Source organism: Enhydra lutris, unplaced genomic scaffold, assembly GCF_002288905.1.
Source record: "Enhydra lutris kenyoni isolate GAN:26980312 unplaced genomic scaffold, ASM228890v2 scaffoldscaffold34, whole genome shotgun sequence".
In the NCBI taxonomy this organism is placed as follows: domain Eukaryota; kingdom Metazoa; phylum Chordata; class Mammalia; order Carnivora; family Mustelidae; genus Enhydra; species Enhydra lutris.
The window spans coordinates 19838499-19857439 of NW_019154118.1; the positions used below are offsets into that span (position 1 = coordinate 19838499).

Genomic DNA, 18941 nt, shown 5'->3' on the forward strand with positions numbered 1-18941 from the left:
AGAGTAGGCAGTGTATGTTAGCTGCTATTTTTGACTGGCATTATTTTCTGTGAATCTTAAGTGGCAGTCGGTGCACAGAGTAGCTTGAGGTGACGGTGTGATTGTCAACCCTGCTGCTGTCTTGGTTCCAGTTCAGGGCTAATGACGCTGCTCCCATCCTCCTCCCAATGACAGACGGTCCCTGACACGATAGTTCGACCTTACAGTGATGTGGAAGTAATGCGCATTCAGAAGAAACCATTCCCTGCATTTAAAACTTTGGCTCTCCCCAGCCTGGCACCACGTGACATGCTTCTCTCGGGTGACGCTGGGCAAGGCCGGTGAGCCACGCAATCTTGGGTCAGCAACCAGTACACTTACAGCCCTTCTGCACCCCTGCAGCCGTTCCCGTTTTCACATTCAGAACAGCAATCTATACATCCCATGAGCTACTCAACACTTTATTATAAAACAGGCTTTGTGTTAGATGCCCTTTTCCCGTTGCAGGCTAACATAAGAGTTCTGAGCACATCTGAGGTCAGCTAGGTGAGCTACGATGTTTGGCAGGTTAGGTGTATTGAGCGCATTTTCCACTAATGATACTTTCAACTTAGAGTGGGTTTACTGGCACGTGACCCTACCATAAGTTGAGGAAGGTCTGTATTATCCCACGCTTCTTGGGGCATGTTGATTCTGATTTTTTAGAAAATTGTATATGATTGAGATATATAGATTCACACAGTGAAATAAAATGGAATTAGAATTCAGTTGGGGAAGAAAACCCTTTTTATTTTTATTATCATTATTTTTTTAAGGTTATTTATTTATTTATTTATTTATTAGACAGAGATCACAAGTAGGCAGAGAGGCAGGCAGAGAGAGAGGAGGAAGCAGGCTCCCCGCTGAGCAGAGATCCCAATGCGGGGCTCGATCCCAGGACTCTGGGATCATGACCTGAGCCGAAGGCAGAGGCTTTACCCCACTGAGCCACCCAGGTGCCCCTATTATCACTATTTTTTTTAAGATTTTATTTATTTATTTGAGAGAGAGACAGTGAGAGAGAGCATGAGCGAGGAGAAGGTCAGAGAGAGAAGCAGACTCCCCATGGAGCTGGGAGCCCGATGTGGGACTCGATCCCGGGACTCCGGATCATGACCTGAGCCGAAGGCAGAGGCTTTACCCCACTGAGCCACCCAGGTGCCCCTATTATCACTATTTTTTAATTTTATTTTTATTTATTCTTTTGAGCGAGAGCATGCTCAGGGGGAGGGGCGGAGGGAAAGGGAGCATCTTCGGTGGACTCCATGCTGAGCGTCAGACAGGACCTGAAGCTCAATCTCACGACCCTGAAATCATGACCTGAGCTGAAGTCAAGAGTGGGACGCTTAACTGACTGAGCCATCCACGTGCCCCCCCCCGCTGCAAAAAACTTTCGGATACGTCGTTCTTCTAAAATTCCATGCTTGTGTTTCCGGCATTTGCCAAGGCTAATCTGGACACCTTTTAGTCTGATAGCACTCTCTCTGTGTTCAGGCAATGACTGCCTTCGACAACACTCATAGCCTCCAAGACTGCTGGTCTCAGCGGGGTCGGGTTCCATTTCTAGCCTGTGACCGTAGCCCATGACTAGAGCAGAAAGGCTGTTGCTGCTTTTCTGAGCACTGTGCAGGACTGTTTCAGTTGGTTATTTCTAGTTGTGTGATATTTAAGTGTTGCATTGGGCCCTCAGCTGTTGAAAAACATAGGATACTATTTCTGTTACAGCTGACGGTGAGCATAGACTGCCTCTTAGAGACATATTACTAACTGAAAGATAGTGGATGGGAGTTATCAAGTATTGAATTGGGACTTAACTCTAGAATAACCTTAGGAATGATTTCCCCTCACTGAATTAAATTTGAACTATTTTTTTTAAGATTTTATTTATTTATATTAGAGAGAGAGAGCACGCACAAGCGAGGGGAGGAGCAGAGGGAGAGGGAGAAACAGGGTCCCCCACTGAGCAGGGAGCCCAATGTGGGGCTCCATCCCATGACCCCAAGATCATGATCTGAGCTGAAGGCAGATGCTTAACTGACTGAGCCACCCAGGCGTCCCTGATCTATTTTGTCTTCAATGATCATGTGAAAGAATTGGGCCAACCAGTTCTTTCTATTGAGCTTGCTTATAAAAATTAGGTGTTATATGTTAACTTTCGTTTTTGTGCAAAACAGGGTAAAATGTTCCAGTGAAGACTTATAAGCTGCAAAGGGATTATAAACTGATCTTGTGGTAGCTGAACGTTAACGAGATAGGTTTTTCCATGATTCGGATTAATGAAGGGAAAGCACTCCATACTTTATTCCCCCTGGGATTTTATGTATAATTCAGAAAATCGTGGTTCCGTCTGTATTTCTTTTTAAGTCATCAAACCCGTAGTTTTCAATATGATGTTTGTGGTATCACTTGTTAATTACATGACTGGAAATTTATTGTCAGTGAAAAATGACACACAAAAATGGCATGTGCAATGAAGCCAAAAATAGCACATCTTGACATCCATGCAAATTCCCTGGACTCTTTGTATGACCTAGTTATGGAGTACTCACGGAAAGAGAAACCTCAGGCGCTTTCAGCTACTACGAGAGCTAGATATTACATTTAAATGTTTTATTTACTTAATAGTTTTTACTCATAATTTTTCCACAAGCACCAAAAGCATTTTTCATGATTAAGCTTTTAAAAGAGTAATGGATTTCACATTTTTATTTTATTTTATTTTATTTTATTATTTATTTTTAAAGATTTTATTTATTTGTTTATTTGGAAGAGCACACCACTGCAGTTGAGGGGTTGGGAGGAAGAGGGAGAGAGAATCCTAAACAGACTCTGTGCCGAGTGTGGGGCCCGACATGGGGCTCGATCCCACGACCCCGAGATTGTGACCCGGTACCCCAAGATTTGGCATTTTAGAATGTGTCTGACAGTCAGTACCTCCTTGTTTGGAGCTTTTCGGTTCCTGAAGGTAAATATACAATCTCACACCAGATTATCCAGGTTGCTTGTACTTAAATTCTTTAAACATATCCAGCTTTGCTTTGTGACCGACCTGTCTGTGGTTTGTTTTTTTTGTTTCTCAAATATAGAGTTGCCAAATGCTGTTAAACCAACTACGAGAAATCACAGGCATTCAGGACCCTTCCTTTCTTCATGAAGCTCTGAAGGTTAGTTTCAAGGTCACTGTTCGTCAACAGGCTTTAAAACAATTGTCCAGGGCGCCTGGGTGGCTCAGTGGGTTAAGCCGCTGCCTTCAGCTCAGGTCATGATCCCGGAGTCCTGGGATCGAGTCCCACATCGGGCTCTCTGCTCTGCAGGGAGCCTGCTTCCCTTCCTCTCTCTCTGCCTGCCTCTCTGCCTACTTGTTATCTTTGTCTGTCAAATAAATAAATAAAATTAAAAAAAAGAAAAAAAAAAAAAAGATTTAAAACAATTGTCCATATCATAGTTAGATCAGGTCAAGCTATTTTTATGCCAAACGAAAGTGCATATAGGGACAGGAGCTCTCCGGGTCAGATGGCCCACTATCATCAATGACCCAATAAGGTGGAGAAGCTGGGGACAGGAGGAACCTCACTGAGGGGGAACCCTCCAGGGCAAAAGAATGGAAGAAACGCATCAGTCAGTTGCATTGTATAGCCTTTACATGGATCCTGACTCAAACACAAACACACACTAAAGTCTTTGAGTTAGGCAAGTTGGAGCTGATGATTTGAGAGTAAAACACTTGTTACCATTAAAGTGTGGTAATAACATTGTGGGTTATAGTTTGAAAGGTACGTTCTGATGTACGGATAAGATACCTAGGATTTGCTTCAGAGAGTCTGGGCGAGTTAGGCAGAATAGGTCAGATCGAGCATCACTTGATAATTGTTGAAGGTGAGTGATGGGTGCCTGGGCTTCAGCTATACGTTCCCAGTGTCTCTGCCTTTGTGTGTGTTAGAAAGTTGCCCTAATAAAAAGTTAAAAACAAATAGAAATACGGTCACCGCTATAGAATATGGTAACTGCTTGGCGTGTTTATTGTAGAGACTGACTTCATTTAGAATCTCTGTCTTCATTGCCAGCCCCCTTTTGACACACCAGGCTTCAGCTAATCTGTGAAATCGGGAGTGGTAGCATCTGGAGCAGTGGGAACAAATCTCCAGCAGGGTTTCATTCTTGTTTGCGTGTGGTGGGAAGTCAGAACACGGTGGCTCCCCCTCCCATACCCAGGCGTTTGGATGCTTTGAGCATGGTACACTCACTGTCCTCCCCCGTACTATCTTTTTTCTACTTTCTACCCTAGAATGAGGCCCCGACTTCCTCAGAATGTTACGGGGTGTAGTAAGGAATTAAACAAAAAAACTGACTCCCTGTTTATTTTATTTATTTATTTATTTATTTATTTATTTTAATATATTCTTTAAAGATTTTATTTATTTATTTGACAGAGATCACAAGTAGGCAGAGAGGCAGGCAGAGAGAGAGAGGGAAGCAGGCTCCCTGCTGAGCAGAAAGCCCAATGTGGGGCTCAATCCCAGGACCCTGGGATCATGACCTGAGCTGAAGGCAGAGGCTTTAACCCACTGAGCCACCCAGGCGCCCCTCCCTGTTTATTTTAAATGCTGAGATGCTTTACTTTTGAAATCTCTGTTTTTTTTTCCCTTTCTTCAGGCCAGTAATGGTGATATCACCCAAGCCGTCAGCCTTCTCACTGAGGAAAGAGTTAAAGAGCCCAGTCCAGACACTGTTGCTACAGAACCATCTGAAGGTGAAGGGAACACTGCCAGCAAAGAAGCATTAGCAAGTAGGTACATACATGGTGTCTTGGTCCTGCCGTGAACTAGCGGAAAATACGCGAGTTTCCTATCAATCCCATCAACCCTTTTGGAATAGTGCTAATAATAGCTAATTACCATTACAGTGTGCTAGGTCTATTTCTAAGCAATTACATGGATTTATTTATTCATTCATTCTGCATTTATTTAATGAACACCTACTGTGTGCCAAGTGCTCTTTTAAGCGCTGGAAATAAACAGAAGAATTAGAATCCCTGCCTTTGTGTAGCTTACTTTCTCGTGCGTGAGATCAACAAGTCGATGAGTAAATTATATTGCATATTAGGATGATAAGTACCATAGAGAATAGTAAAGGATGGAATGAAAGAAATGAAAAAAAGGAGTGCCAGGGATTGGATTTTTACTAGGCGGAGCCTTCTGAGAAGGTGGAAGGAAGGTGAGGGAGTCAGTGAGGTCTTAAGACGGGGATGTACTGCTCGAGGACAGCCAGGAGGCTGTCCTTAGTGGATGAGAGGTGAGGCATGGACAGACCAGGAGGCAGGTCCTGCAGTCTTCTTACAGGCTTGGCTTTTCCTCTAGCTAGAGGCTAGCCCGAGGAGAGCTTGGAGCAGGAATGACGTTCACTGGTTTCCATTTCCTAAAGGTCATTCTGTTGAGAACAGAATTGCAGGGGGAGGTGGTGAGCCTGGGTCAGAGCAGGACAGTGAGATGGCTTTGCAGCTTCCGGTGGCGTGGTCCAGCAGGTAGTGGTGGGAGCCTGAGGAGCACCTGCCGAGTGGGATTTGCTTACAGCAGAGATAAGGAGTGTGGAAGAGAGAGGACTTAAAGGTAGCTCCTGTTTTTTTTTTTTTTCCTAAGCAGCAGAAACGCTGGCGTTGCACTAAGCACCGGAATGACTGCTACTAGAGCAGATCTGGGTGGCAGATGACGAGAGTGGTGAGTTTGGGGCAGCTGCTAGACGACAGGTGGAGTGTTGGAAAGGCAGTGAGGATCCAGGCGTGCGGCTCAGGGGAGGGATCTGGCTGCAGAGAGAAAAAACTTAGAATCATAAACTTGAGAATGGGATGCGAAGTTAGGGGATCATGGGAGCTTTTCAAGGGGTTAGGGTGCACGGAAGAGAACGTGTTCAGTGATTAAACAGTGGACATTCCCAGTGCTCAGAGGCCAGGGTAGGTGGACAGTGTCCAGGGAGGTTGGAGGAAGACCAGGAGAGCTGGGAGAATGGGACTCTGGAAACCAAGGAGGCTTCCTGGAGGAGGGAGCCATCAGCTAGGGCAGATGGAGTTAATGGATATTTGGACTTCTGCAGTTTTGAGTTATTCTGAACAATGCTGTTATGAATATCCTTGTGTATATCTTTCGGTGCAAATAATGACTCTTTTCAACCAACGTTTTTCTTTTTTTATTTTTCTTTTTATTTTTTTAAAGATTTTGTTTATTTATTTGACACAGAGAAAGAGACAATGAGAGCAGGCTCCCCACCGAGTAGGGAACCCAATTTAGGGGTTGACCCCAGGACCCTGGGATCATGACCTGGGCTGAAGGCAGATGCTTAACGACTGAGCCACCCAGGCGCCCCTCTTTTTCTTTTTTTAAAGATTTATTTATTTGAGAGAGCGTGTACACACACACACACATGTGAGCTGGGGAGGGGCAGGGTGGGGAGGGAGATAGAAAATCCCAAACAGGTTCCACAGGGTACAGTCTGATTCCTCACCACCCTCCGGCCCCATACAGCTATGCAGTTATCCTAATATTAAAGGATACTTTTATTTTTTATTTTTTTTTTAAGATTTTATTTATTTATTTGACAGAGAGATCACAAGCAGGCAGAGAGAGAGGAGGAAGCAGGCAGAGAGAGAGGAGGAAGCAGGCTCCCCTAGAGAGCAGAGAGCCCGATGCGGGGCTCGATCCCAGGACTCTGAGATCACGACCTGAGCCGAAGGCAGCGGCTTAACCCACTGAGCCACCCAGGCGCCCCAAAGGATACTTTTATTAAAAAGACTTTACTTACCCACTGATCTATAGTATCAGCTCTGTGTTATATTGGATTTTCAAGTTTCCCATTCTGTTTCACTGAGTATCTGTTCTTAATTCTTTAGGATATATATCCATATATATTTGTGACTGGCATGGGTATTATATATACCCAGATACATATATATATATATATATATATATATATATATATATATAGAATATATAGCCATATTATATGGGGTTACTGGGTCATGTAACAATCCTGTGTTTAACTTTCTTGTTTTAATATTTCTAAAGAGGGTGGTTTTCATAGCTGCCACATTATCACATTTTAAAAATTAATAATTCCTTAATCCCAAAGACCAGTGTAGAAATCTCTCTGTTCATCTCATTAATGATATGTCTGCAGTTGGTTTGTGAAAATAATGATCCAGATGACGTTAAAACATTAAATATGCTTGAGTGTCTTTTAAGACACTCTTTATCTATAATTTCCCCGTCTTTCTTTCTTGCACTTTATGGTCCAGAGAAATCAAGCTCTTTGTTCTCTCAGATTTCGTGTGTTCTGAAACTTGCTGATTTCAATCCTGTGGTATCTTTCAGTGGATTTTTCGGTCCTGTCTTTCCTAGAGACTTAGATGCTTGGTTGACATGACGGTGTCACAGGTAGTGTCGTGTGTATAGTGTGTCTTCTGTTTTGTCACAGCGAAGAAACAGGTGATGTCCCATTGCCCTCTGTGTGTTCAGAATATTATCAGCTTGATCTGTTTATTATAAAATCCCCCACCGAGTGTTTTCTGCAGCCACTGGTGATGGTTGCTGCAATGCTTTTATTTTATTGGTGATTTCATAAGTTATTAGTTGGGGTTCTTTTTTTTTAGTTGTTAACACATAACGCAAAGTTTACCATCTTAACCATTTTTAAACGTACAGTTCAGTAGTATTAAGTATGTTTGTATTGTCGTGAAACAGATCTCCAGAATTTTTTTTTCGTGCAAAACTGAAACCTGTGTTCACTCAACAGTAATTCTCCATTCCCCCTCCCTTCAGCCCCTGGCAGCCACCGTCCTGCTTTTCTATGAGTTTGACTACTCTGAGCGGAATCCCACAGTATTTGTCCTTTTGTGACTAGTGTCCTTCATGCAGCATAATGTCCTCAAGGTTCATACCGCAGCCTGTGTCAGGGTATCCTTCCCATTCAAGGCTGAGTCCTACACTGTTGTATGGAGATAGTACATGGCGTTGCCCATTTATTCATTGGTGGGGATTTGGGGGGCTTTCACTGTCTGGCTGTCGTGAACGGTGCTTCTGTGGACACGGAGGTGCAGAGGAGGTACAGAGATCTCCTCGAGACCCTGCTTTCTGGCCTTTTAGATGCATACCCAGAAGTGAGATCCTTGGCTCATGTGGTCGCTCTATTTTTATTTCTGTGACGAATCCTTGTACTGTTTCCCATAGCAGTCGCTGCACCATTTTACAATCCCACCAGTGGTGCATGAGCCTTCCGAAGTCTCACCACATCTTCCCCAAAACTTGTTATTCTTTGTGGGTTTTTCTAATAGTCATCCTGGTGGGTTTGAGGTGATAGCTCAGTGTGGTTCTGATTTGCGTATTTCCTTAATGGCTGATGATGTTGAGTGTCTTTACATGTATTTATTGCATCTGTATATCTTCCTTGGAGAAATGTCTATTCACCTTCTTTGACTGTTTTTAATATTGGGTTATTTGGTTTTTTATCATTCTGTTGTAGGAGATTTTTTAAAATATATTCCATACATAGGTGTCGTAGCAGATACACAATTTGTGAAAATGTTCTCCCATTCTGTGAGTTGTCTTTTCACTTTCTTGATGGTGCCCTTTGAAGCCTGAGGTTTTTCATTTTGATGCTAATTATCTGTTTTTCCTTTGGTTGCTTATGCTTTGGGTGTCATCATCATCTCTAAGACACCGTTGCCTAATCCAAGGTCATGAAAATGTGTGCCTGAGTTTTCTTCTAAGAGTTGCTCTTGAGGGTCTGGTCTACCTCGAGTTCATTTTTGTAAGGGTGTGAGGTAGGAGTTAAAAATCACTCTTGCATGTGGATATCCTGTTTTCCCAGTACAGCATGTTGAGAAGGTATTTTTTTCCCTGTTGAATTGTCTTGGTACCTGTTTCAAAAATTTAATTGACCATTGGGGCACCTGTGTGGCTCAGTCAACCAACTGAGTCAAGCGTCTGCCTGTGGACCTCAGCTCAGGTCTTGATCTCAGGGTCATGAGTTCAAGCTCCACACCGGGCTTCATGCTGGGCGATTAAAAAAAAAAAAAAATCAATTGACCATAAATGGGAGGGTTTATTTTTGGTCTCTCAGTTCTTTTTTCCCATTGATCTGTGTGCCTGTTCCAATGCCAATAGCATACACTCTTGATTACTGCAGTTTTGTGTTCTTTGTGGGTTTTGTCCTTTATAAATTAAATGTCCTTCCTTGCTCATCTGTCGAAATTCACTTAACTCTAGTGCATTGATCTTTTATCTAATTACCTCTTATCACTAGATAACTATTTTCTGTGGATTATTTTGGGTTTCTCTCATAGGTGATTATTATCTGTGAATTGTGATGACTGTGTTTCTTATTTTCCAATCTTTATATTCTTTTTTTTTTACTTATGTATTTATGTGAGAGAGAGAGCAAGGGGAGGAGCAGAGGGAAAGGGAGAGAGAGAATCTCAGGATTCTCCGGCTGAGCTTGGAGCCCGACGCAGGGCTTGATCCCACGACCCTGAAATCGTGAACTGAACCAAAACCTAGAGTCAGACTCTTAACTGACTGAGCCACCCAGTTGCCCCTAGTTTCTTTTATTTTCTTATTGAATTGGCCAGAACATCCAGAACCAGGGTGAATAAAAGCCCTGATAGTAGACATTTTTGTCTTAGTTTTGAATTTAAAATAAATGTGTTTTACATTTCACAATTAAGTATAAAGTTTGCTGTAGGCTTTTCATGGCTACAAATACTGTAGCCTACAAATACTGTCTTTACTTCTCAGCTGGCTTGGGGTTTTTATTCCTGAATACAGGTTGACTGTTGTTATTAAGTACTTTTTCTGTACTTACTGAGATGATGATTCCTTTAAGCATATTCTGGTGCTCTATTTTCTCCTGTTAACTCAGATTTCGTTCTGCAGTTACCTCCACTTGTTCTTAATATTTGCTTTTGGGGGTACATTATTGGATATTATCTGCTAAAACCTTGGTTTTTTTAGTTTGTTTTTTGTTTTTCACATCTGCAGTTGTATGTGAGTTTGTTGTTTTACCTTTCTTACTATTCTTGGATGGGTTTGGGCTATAGCTAGGTGTTAGGCTGGTTTCATAAAATGAATTGGGGAGTATGTTCTCTATGCTCCAGGATAGTTTGTATGAGATTAAAAATATCTGTACTTGAATGTTTGATATTTAGCTGATGTTTTATGATGACAGGTAAAGAGATGACTTGTCCTACAGAGACGGGATGTGGATTTTACTCTGTGGAGTAAGACTTCAGAAGTCAGTATCCATCGCATTCTCATGGCTCGTTGGCTCATCTTAAGGTTACCATAGAGCTGTGAGTTACTCCTGTGTCTCTTGCACAGAGCGGTCAAGTTGTTCCACAGATGAGCCGTTGTAGTGAAAACTAGGGAGCATATCGAGTTTTGTGAATGCTTTTGCCTTTTTTTCCCCACCATACAACCAGCAGGGCATTGTTTCCTGCATGTAGACTAACGGAATTTCTGTTTATCTTACAGAAGTGATAGACCTTACCCATGATAACAAAGACGATCTTCAAGCTGCCATTGCTTTGAGTCTATTGGAATCCCCCAAAATTCAAGCTGATGGAAGAGATCTAAACAGGTTATTGAAGTCATCTATCATCCTCGCTCCCCTCATGAGTGTCTAGGCTGAAGGTGGTAATAGCTGTGGATGCCATCTTGCCAAGGTGTTTTAATTGCATCCCAGTGAAATTTCTTTTAGGGGAAAATTTAAGTTCACATTAACTTACTTACTCTTTGGTTTGCTCTTTGACAAAGCCAAACACTATAAGGGTCTTACAGCGGCTATAGTCTTGAGTAGAAGCCTGCAGGCTGTGGTAGTACAGTTGCTGGGGCGAGAAACCCCATTGTCGTGCAAGCATCTGACAGTATCTATTCCCTCTCTCAACCCGGAGCCTTTGTAAACTTCAAGGGGCTGTTGCCAGCTCCTTATCACTCAACTACCCCATCTCAGGAGGGACCAGGACTATCTTTTTTGAACTGGTGCTCATTTGGTGATTGTCTGGTATTGATCGTAAACCATCAGTTCTGATGGTGGGTGGTCGGTTTCCAGACACGTTCATTCCCTCTCACGACTGAGCTCTTTCTTCCAGGGAAACCTAGGGCTGAGTTTTGTGCCATAGGCCGTTGAAAGGCTCTTATTATTAGCAGAGTGTCTCTCTTGCCTTTTTCAATGGCAAGGTCTGAGATGGGGCACTGTTGTTGAAATCTAAAACTTGTAGTACGGTAGCCATAAATAGGCTTGAGCATCAGCTCAGTTCCATCATGGACCTTAGAAGTCATATTCTCTGATGGAAGGATTAAGATCTCTGTCTAAATCTCACTTTTCACTTGTATTATAATTTTATAATTACTATATAGCCAGCAACGACCCAGTAAATAGTGGATCTGTTTTGGATTATCCAAGGAAGATTACCAATATTCTCCATATATACTACCTTGTTCCTTCCCTTTTTCCTTTCTGGATATGTGGTGTGTCGGCACCAAACAGGATGCATGAGGCAGCCTCCGCAGAAACGAAACGCTCCAAGAGAAAACGCTGTGAAGTCTGGGGAGAACATCCCAACCCTAACAGCTGGAGGAGAGTCAACGGGTGGCCCGTTGGGCTGAAGAATGTTGGCAATACATGTTGGTTTAGTGCTGTTATTCAGGTATGATCTTTTTTTTAAAAGATTTTCTTTATTTATTTAAAAGAGAGCAAGCGCACGCGGGGGGAGCGGCAGACAGAGGGAGAAGCAGACTCGTGGAGCAGGGAGCCCGATGTGGGGCTCCGTCCCAGGACCCTGAGATCATGACCTGAGCCAGAGTCAGACACTTAACTGACTGGGCCACCCAGGTGCCCATCCCGTATGATACTTTTTGAGACAACTGTTTTTTCTGGAAGCAACTTTGTAATTTATTCAACTGAAATGTGAGAAACATAGTTTTAAAAAATGGGAACACATATGAGATTGGGGTGTTTTACTTTCCCTGGCATTACTGTGTGTTGGTTGCTTTCCTGTGTTTGGCTTCAGATGCTCTGGTGTCCAAATTGGGCAACACTAAAAACAAAATATCTCATGGTTTAGAATACAGTTGTAAAGATGTTGAATAGGTGTTTTAGATCAGCATTTCCTGTCACATGTTGGAGCAGAGCCAGAGTTCGTAAGGGGAAAGCATTTGTCGGTAGGGGGTCACAGCCATCCAGGCAGGAAATGATGGCGGCCTAGAGTAGAGGAGCTGCATAAGCCTTGAAGGAGAGAAGTGCAAGCATTTTAGAGCTGGGTGGGAGATCAGATCTGCAGGATTTGGCGGAGCAATTGGATATAGGGTTGAGAGTTGAGAAAGACTCCAAGGTTTCTAGCTTGAGGAACCAGGCGGATGACGGTGCCAGTTGATGCGGGAAGAAGAATGTTTGGGGGAGGGTGTGAGGAGTGGGATCTCCGTTCAGTGTTACCCACGCTGAGTTGAAAGTGCTGCATGAAGAAGCATGTAGGCAGTCAACGACGTGAATCTGTGGTTTGGTAAAAAGATCTGGGCTACAGGTGCCGCTCGGGGACTCGGTAGCTTATAGACGGTGCTAAAGCCAGAGTGTGGATGAATTCCCCTAGAGAGAGCGTTGCCTCTCTGGAGTACGCCCCACGCACCTTAATCTTGGCAAGGCCGCATTGCAGCTCTTGATCCTGCCCTTCCATCTTCTCCTTTGTACTTGACGTCTACCCAGCTGCTCAGCCGGAAATGGAGGCCTCCCTTTCCACACACAGGATCCAGCTTCCTTCAGCTCACTCTGTGGCCGGCGCTGTGTTCGCACTGGGAAACAGCAGTGATACATCACAGCTGTTCCTCTCGTAGAGTTTCCTTTGAAAAGAGTGGGACAGACAGTAAAATAATATCAGGTGTTGTGAAGTGCCATAAGCACGAGTGAGGGGCCGCCTGAGTGGCTCAGTGGGTTAAGCCGCTGCCTTCAGCTCAGGTCATGATCTCAGGGTCCTGGAATTGAGCCCCACATTGGGCTCTCTGCTCAGCGGGGAGCCTGCTCCCCACCCCCTCTCTCTGCCTGCCTCTCTGCCTACTTGTGATCTCTCTCTCTGTCAAATAATTAAATAAAATATTTAAAACAACCAAACCAAACAAAACATGAGTGAGGGCAGGAGGAGCTGGACGGGGAAGGAGGCCTTTCCGATAAGGTGGGCGTTTGGGCAGAGACCTGAGGGAGGTGAGGGAACGCACGCTGTAGTCACAGAAAGGGCACTGCAGACAGGGAGGAGCCAGGAAAAAGACCCCAGTTCGGGAGCTTGCTCAGTGTGTTGAGAAATAGGAAGAGGGCAGGACTCGAGGGTGGGGAACAGACCGCGAGGAGCTCAGAAAGATGTGGAGGTGAGGTGGGGCAGCTGGGGTTCGTGAGGAGAACTTAGGGATTGTCTGTGAGCTGGGAAAGTATTGGAAGGTTCAGAGCAGAGAAGTGAAATGATCCTACTTCTGTTTGAAAAGATGACAGGCATTTGCATTGAGAATAGGATGTTGGAAGGAGTGTGGCATCAGGGATATCAGTTAGTCCTTTCAGAGAGAGCAGGGGAGAGAGCTTGAGAACCCTGGCTGTCTTCACACCCTCCTCAGCCTTCACACCTGAGGGGATGTTGAAAGGAGCAGAGGGTGTCACTGAGCAAGGTTCCTGCGGCAGCCTGAGAAGACAGGATGTGGAAGCTGGAGGGAGGGACTGGTCCTTAGTAGGAATAGAGTGGGAGGGACAGGAGAATAGTAGGGGAGAGGGCAAGGAAGACATGGCTGCAGATTACAGTTGAGGTAATTTCCAATCATCCTCTCTGTGGTGTGAACAACCATTTTCTGAGGCCGTGGAGAAGGGGCGATGTTGGATGTTAAAGGGAAGCCGGTTGGCACCAGGATACAGTAGGAGGATTTCTACAGATTGGAAGGTCTCCTTCAGGGTGTTGACCTTAAATGCATAGTGACGTCAGTATGGGCTGTTTATATCAGGACTTTTTCTTAGAAGCACTCTGAGACTCTTTAGTGGAAAATGAAATTTTTTTAGGTCGGAGGCTTTGCTGGGTTCGAGGAAAGTTTGAGGATTTAGTGAAGGGTGGTTAAAGATGATTCAAAGCTAGAGAGAGGGAGAAATGAAGACAGGGAGGGACTGGTGGTTAGTGGGGAACAGGAGGTGTCCATTTGCTTGGGTCCTTGGTGGAGTCAAAGAACAGATGTCCTGAGGGGAACTTGGATCAGAAACGCCGGAAGACAGGTCATGGTTCAAGAGCAGGATTTTCTGAATTTGTGGCCTGAGAGTTGGCTGTGTCTCAGGAATCGACCTATCCTGGGTGTGACCTCAGGTGTGGGTGTGGAGATGGAATGGAGGACTGTGGTACTAGAGATTGATGCTTGCAAAGCCCGGGGGTCCCCGGGCTGGGCGGAAGTACTTGTGTTCCCTCAGCAAACATTAGCAGAACACCCACTGTGTGTCCAGCCCCGTTCTATGCCCCTGAGATAAGGGAATGAATAGAACCCAGATGGGGCCTTGCCCTCATGGAACTTCAGTTTTTGTGAGGCAGGAGAGTGTACTGCGAAAGTAACTACTTCAGTGGCCAAATTGATGAGATGTGTTAGCTTGTGATCAGTTGATAGGAAAAGACCAGGGCAGGGCACACAGAATTGCCGTGGGAAAGAGTGGAGCAGGGCGCAGTACAGACTATATTGGTAGGTAAGGCCTTCTGGCCCCAGGGATGAGGTTGGAGCAGGAGCCAGATATGTGTGAGGCGGAGGCGTGAGCCAGGCGGTTTCTAGGGAGAACATTCCAGGGAGGGAAAACCCCAGAGCAAGGGCCCCAAGGTAGGAGTGGGCTTGGTGTGCTCCCTGGAATGTCCAGGACACTAGGAGCAGAGGGGGAGTCATTGGAGGTGAGGCTGGGGAGTCACTGTGGGTTCAGAGCAGAAGGATGATGAACTCTGAGCCAGATCTTAACAGGCTCGCCGTGGCTGCTGTGAGGAGAACAGAACGGGAGTGGTGAGGGGCAGGTGGCGTGAACTCTACAGGGAGCTGCTGCAGTTGTCCATGGGACGGGACAGGTGACAGTGGCCTGGACCTGGCTAGAAGCCATGGAAGTGGCGAAGAGGTCAGGTTCTTGATTTATTCAGAGAGCAGAGCTAACAGGATGTCCTGTTGGGTCGGGTGTGGGCAGGACCTGGGAGAGGAAGAAGAGCCGTTGTCCTGGGGCAGGTGTCCGTGAATCAGGAGCTTTATTTCAGTCCTGTCAGGAAGACAGAGGAACCCATGTGGCAGGTGAACTGGTACAGGGCAGGCCCTGGAGGCAGAGAGAGGCTGAGCAGTGACACGAGTGAGCAGTGGCCCAGGGGAGCAGTGAGGGGAGACCGAGGAGGGCCCTTGACAGGGACGGGAGGGAGGAGGTGGTTCTAAGGAGACCCCCGGAGGCAGAGTCCAAGCGACCTCTTCCCCGCTGGATGTGAATAGTTATGGAAGAGGAAGGATTCAAAGATTCTTCCTGAGTTCTAAAGTTTGGTGACTGAAGGAGGAGGATGTAGTGAAATGATAATGGGAGAAGCAACAGACGCTGGAGGGCCCGCAGGGGTGCTGGGTGGGGAAATGTCATCAGCTCACACGTCGGGGGCTTTTAAGAATGGCAGTGTCTTTGGGGAAAGCCTGGTTTGGGCGAAGGAGAGGGTGTAGGGTGGAGTGACCTGCACGTGGAGAGCCAGTTTTCTCGTGGCAGAGAATTTCTGGGACGTGTGAGGGCGTAGTCAGCAGAGCAGGAGTGACGCCACAGGAGGGGACAGGTGGGGTGGAAAGAGAAGAGGATGGGTTGGGACGCCTGGGTGGCTCAGTGGGTTAAAGCCTCTGCCTTCGGCTCAGGTCATGATCTCAGGGTTCTGGGATCGAGCCCTGCATCGGGCTCTCTGCTCAGCGGGGAGCCTGCTTCCTCCTCTTTCTCTGCCTGTCTCTCTGCCTACACGTGATTTCTGTCTGTCAAGTAAATAAGTAAAATCTTTAAAAAAAAAAAAAGAAAGAAAGAAAAGAACGGGTTGAAAAGAGAGCAAGCAGTCTCACCGTGGCTACAGAGAGAACGTTGGTGGAACAGCGGGACCCGACTTTAAAGGCACTGCCCGGTTGTGTGCTCACCCTGTTGGTGGCATCCCAGTCGGGTTGGGAGAGTGGGAGCGAAACTGGAGGCCTGTTGTCTACCCAGGATGTTGCCTCTAGAGTTTTCCATCGGGGTCTTTCCTGAGGGGTTTCCTCTGAGCAGTGTGTCAGGATAAGGAACTATATTCATATATAAGGGATTTTTAAAAACATTAACCTTCCAAAGATATTCATGGTAGATTTGTGTATGATTTACAAGTAAGCCAAAGACTCCTGCTGTTAAATTTTTTTTTTAAAAGCAGTTTTTGGGACAGTGAGTGGAGAATAGCCCGCGTTACTGTACTCACTGCCCAGCTTTAGAAAGAAATGGTACAGCTCCTGTGGCTGCTCAGTCCCTGCTGTGCCCATCCCAGTCATAGCCTCCCTTCCCCACAGGTAAAACCGCACCTGCGTGTATCCCAGACCAAATGCCATGTTGTTTTGTATATAATTAAACTTACTATAAACACTTTAATACTTTATTTTTCTGGGACTTTCTTCCACACAGTGTATAGCTTTGAGATTTCTCCGTGTTGATCCTGTAGCTCTCAGGCAGTCCCTTTCAGTGCTGTGTAATAGTTCATTTTATGAAAACTTTTTTTCCACTGTTTTAATGAGTACATATGGTATATCATGTACACGTACCATACCTTATTTAATCCATCCCTCTCGTCAGTCATGATGTTTTTGGGTTTTCCTAAAAGAACCAATATTCCGTCAGCTCAGTTTGTACCATAGCTATCATTCCCTCAGACAGGATAGAGGGAGAAATAGCAGGGGACAGTCGCCTATACTTTCAAGTAAAAGAAATACTTTTCCGCTACAGTTATTTGGGAAGAAAGGCTACAAATCTCTTTCTTTCTTTCAGTCTCTCTTTCAACTGCCTGAATTTCGAAGACTCGTCCTCAGCTATAGTCTGCCACAGAATGTGCTTGAAAACTGTCCGAGTCACACTGTAAGTTGGTGTGGAGAAGTCCTCCCTCTCATCCCAAAGGCTTTTAAATTGTGGACAGAGGTGATAGCTGTGATGTCCTTTGGCTTGCGCTAGGATTTGTTTTCATTTTCAAATGGATTTTTCCTTCTTTGTCACGTGAAACGGGTTTGCAAAAATGCAAAGTTAAGTAGGAACAAAATTAGAAAAACAGTTCGGTGGAGTGTCATCCTGATAGTCTTCACTTTTTTGCCTCTGGGTGGGAGATTCAGAAATTCTGAATCACAGAAAGTGTGTGTGGCGTCCTGCAGTGCTTCTCCTCAGCCGCTCAGGCCAAGTGATTTAGAATGGGTGACCTGATGCTGGAGGCCTGGACCTTCTAGAAGGTTCTGTGGTCAGCTCTCCCCCAAGGACGTGGCCTCCTGCCAACACTCTTAACTCTTGCCAGAATTTCACCTTGGGGGTGCATTTTCCTAGCAGGAGGGAGGGCGGCAGCTTCAGAAGGTAAACATTTTTGCTTTTCCTACAGTATTCCCTTCCTGGCTTCCACATAGATAGTCTTCAGTCGAAGGTAATCCCCTACACAGACCTCGTCAGAGGACCTGTAAGATGGTTTGAGTCCTCACTGATCTAGATCTAGGTAAATATAAATTAGGGAGGGATCACTGACAACTTTTCTCTTTCGTGTGTTCTAATTTTCTGAATGAGGGGTTGTAAGGGCACACATTGTTGTCTCTGCAGGAAAAGAGAAATATCGTGTTTATGCAAGAGCTTCAGTATTTGTTTGCTCTGATGATGGGATCAAATCGCAAATTTGTAGACCCTTCAGCAGCCCTGGATCTCTTAAAAGGAGCATTCCGATCGCCTGAGGAACAGCAGGTACGAGAAGCCCGTTATGCTCGTGTTTTCCTCCCAATTCTGTGATGTTTGAAGTCATGCCTTGTGGCTATTCTTGTGACGTGGCTTCAGGTCAGCTGTGTAAGAGGCTCTGACCATGACTACGCAGGACGAGAAGTACACAGGGGCTGTCGGAGTAGAGAGGAGGTTGAAAATACCTCTGGGAATCCTAGCAAAGGGTCACTGACAAAAGGAAAGCCCTCTGTCTGCACCTCTGCCTTGGGATGGCCCAGATAAAAATCTTATTTTTAATATTGTCTAAACCTAAGTTGAGCAGCTTTTCTGAACAGTCTTTCTCTCCTGGACAGTAGTACTTTCCTTTCCTTACTTCTGTTAAAAAACAAAGCTGTCTCCAGCAGACGAACACCTGCTTCATAAAGTTAAATTTTCCCTTTGTTTCTCTAAAGGTCCTAAGTTTTTCTAAATTCTCAGAACATTTCATAAAAGTTTCTTTTCTCCATTAAGTCTCAGATTGTTTTAGAGGATTAGAGTCTGTTCTGTGGATTTTTTATTCTTTTCTTTTCTTTTCTTTCCTATTTTTTTTTTAAAGATTTTATTTATTTGACAGACAGAGATTACAAGTAGGCAGAGAGGCAGGCAGAGAGAGGAGGAAGCAGGATCCCTGCTGAGCAGAGACCCCAATGTGGGGCTCGATCCCAGGACCCTGGGACCATGACCCGAGCCGAAGGCAGAGGCTTCAACCCACTGAGCCACCCAGGCGCCCCTTCTTTCCTATTTTTAAGGCCTACCTGGAAGATTCTGTTTGTTGGTTTGTTACAAATAGATGTGGCTCAAGTGGTGGTTTTCCAATTCCCTCCTAGCCACAAGCTGGTCAGCCCCTGCCTTCTGTCTCTGCAGTGGCTGGGTTCCAGGGTTCCTTGTCTCTTTCTGCTCTTTGTCCTTAATAAAGAAATCCTCCCATAGTCCTA

The 18941-nt window shown here is 45.1% G+C and overlaps 1 protein-coding gene across 1 annotated transcript in view; it reads left to right on the top strand.

The window, feature by feature from the left end:
- LOC111153880 (ubiquitin specific peptidase 28) overlaps nucleotides 1-18941 on the top strand; it is a 59177-nt gene that overhangs the window by 13537 nt on the left and 26699 nt on the right. Inside the window, exons 2-7 of the mRNA XM_022513158.1 lie at nucleotides 3105-3182; nucleotides 4672-4804; nucleotides 10536-10641; nucleotides 11551-11710; nucleotides 17053-17139; nucleotides 17857-17994. Coding sequence (XP_022368866.1) covers nucleotides 3105-3182; nucleotides 4672-4804; nucleotides 10536-10641; nucleotides 11551-11710; nucleotides 17053-17139; nucleotides 17857-17994 — 702 coding nt within the window. The remainder of the gene's footprint in view (nucleotides 1-3104; nucleotides 3183-4671; nucleotides 4805-10535; nucleotides 10642-11550; nucleotides 11711-17052; nucleotides 17140-17856; nucleotides 17995-18941) is intronic.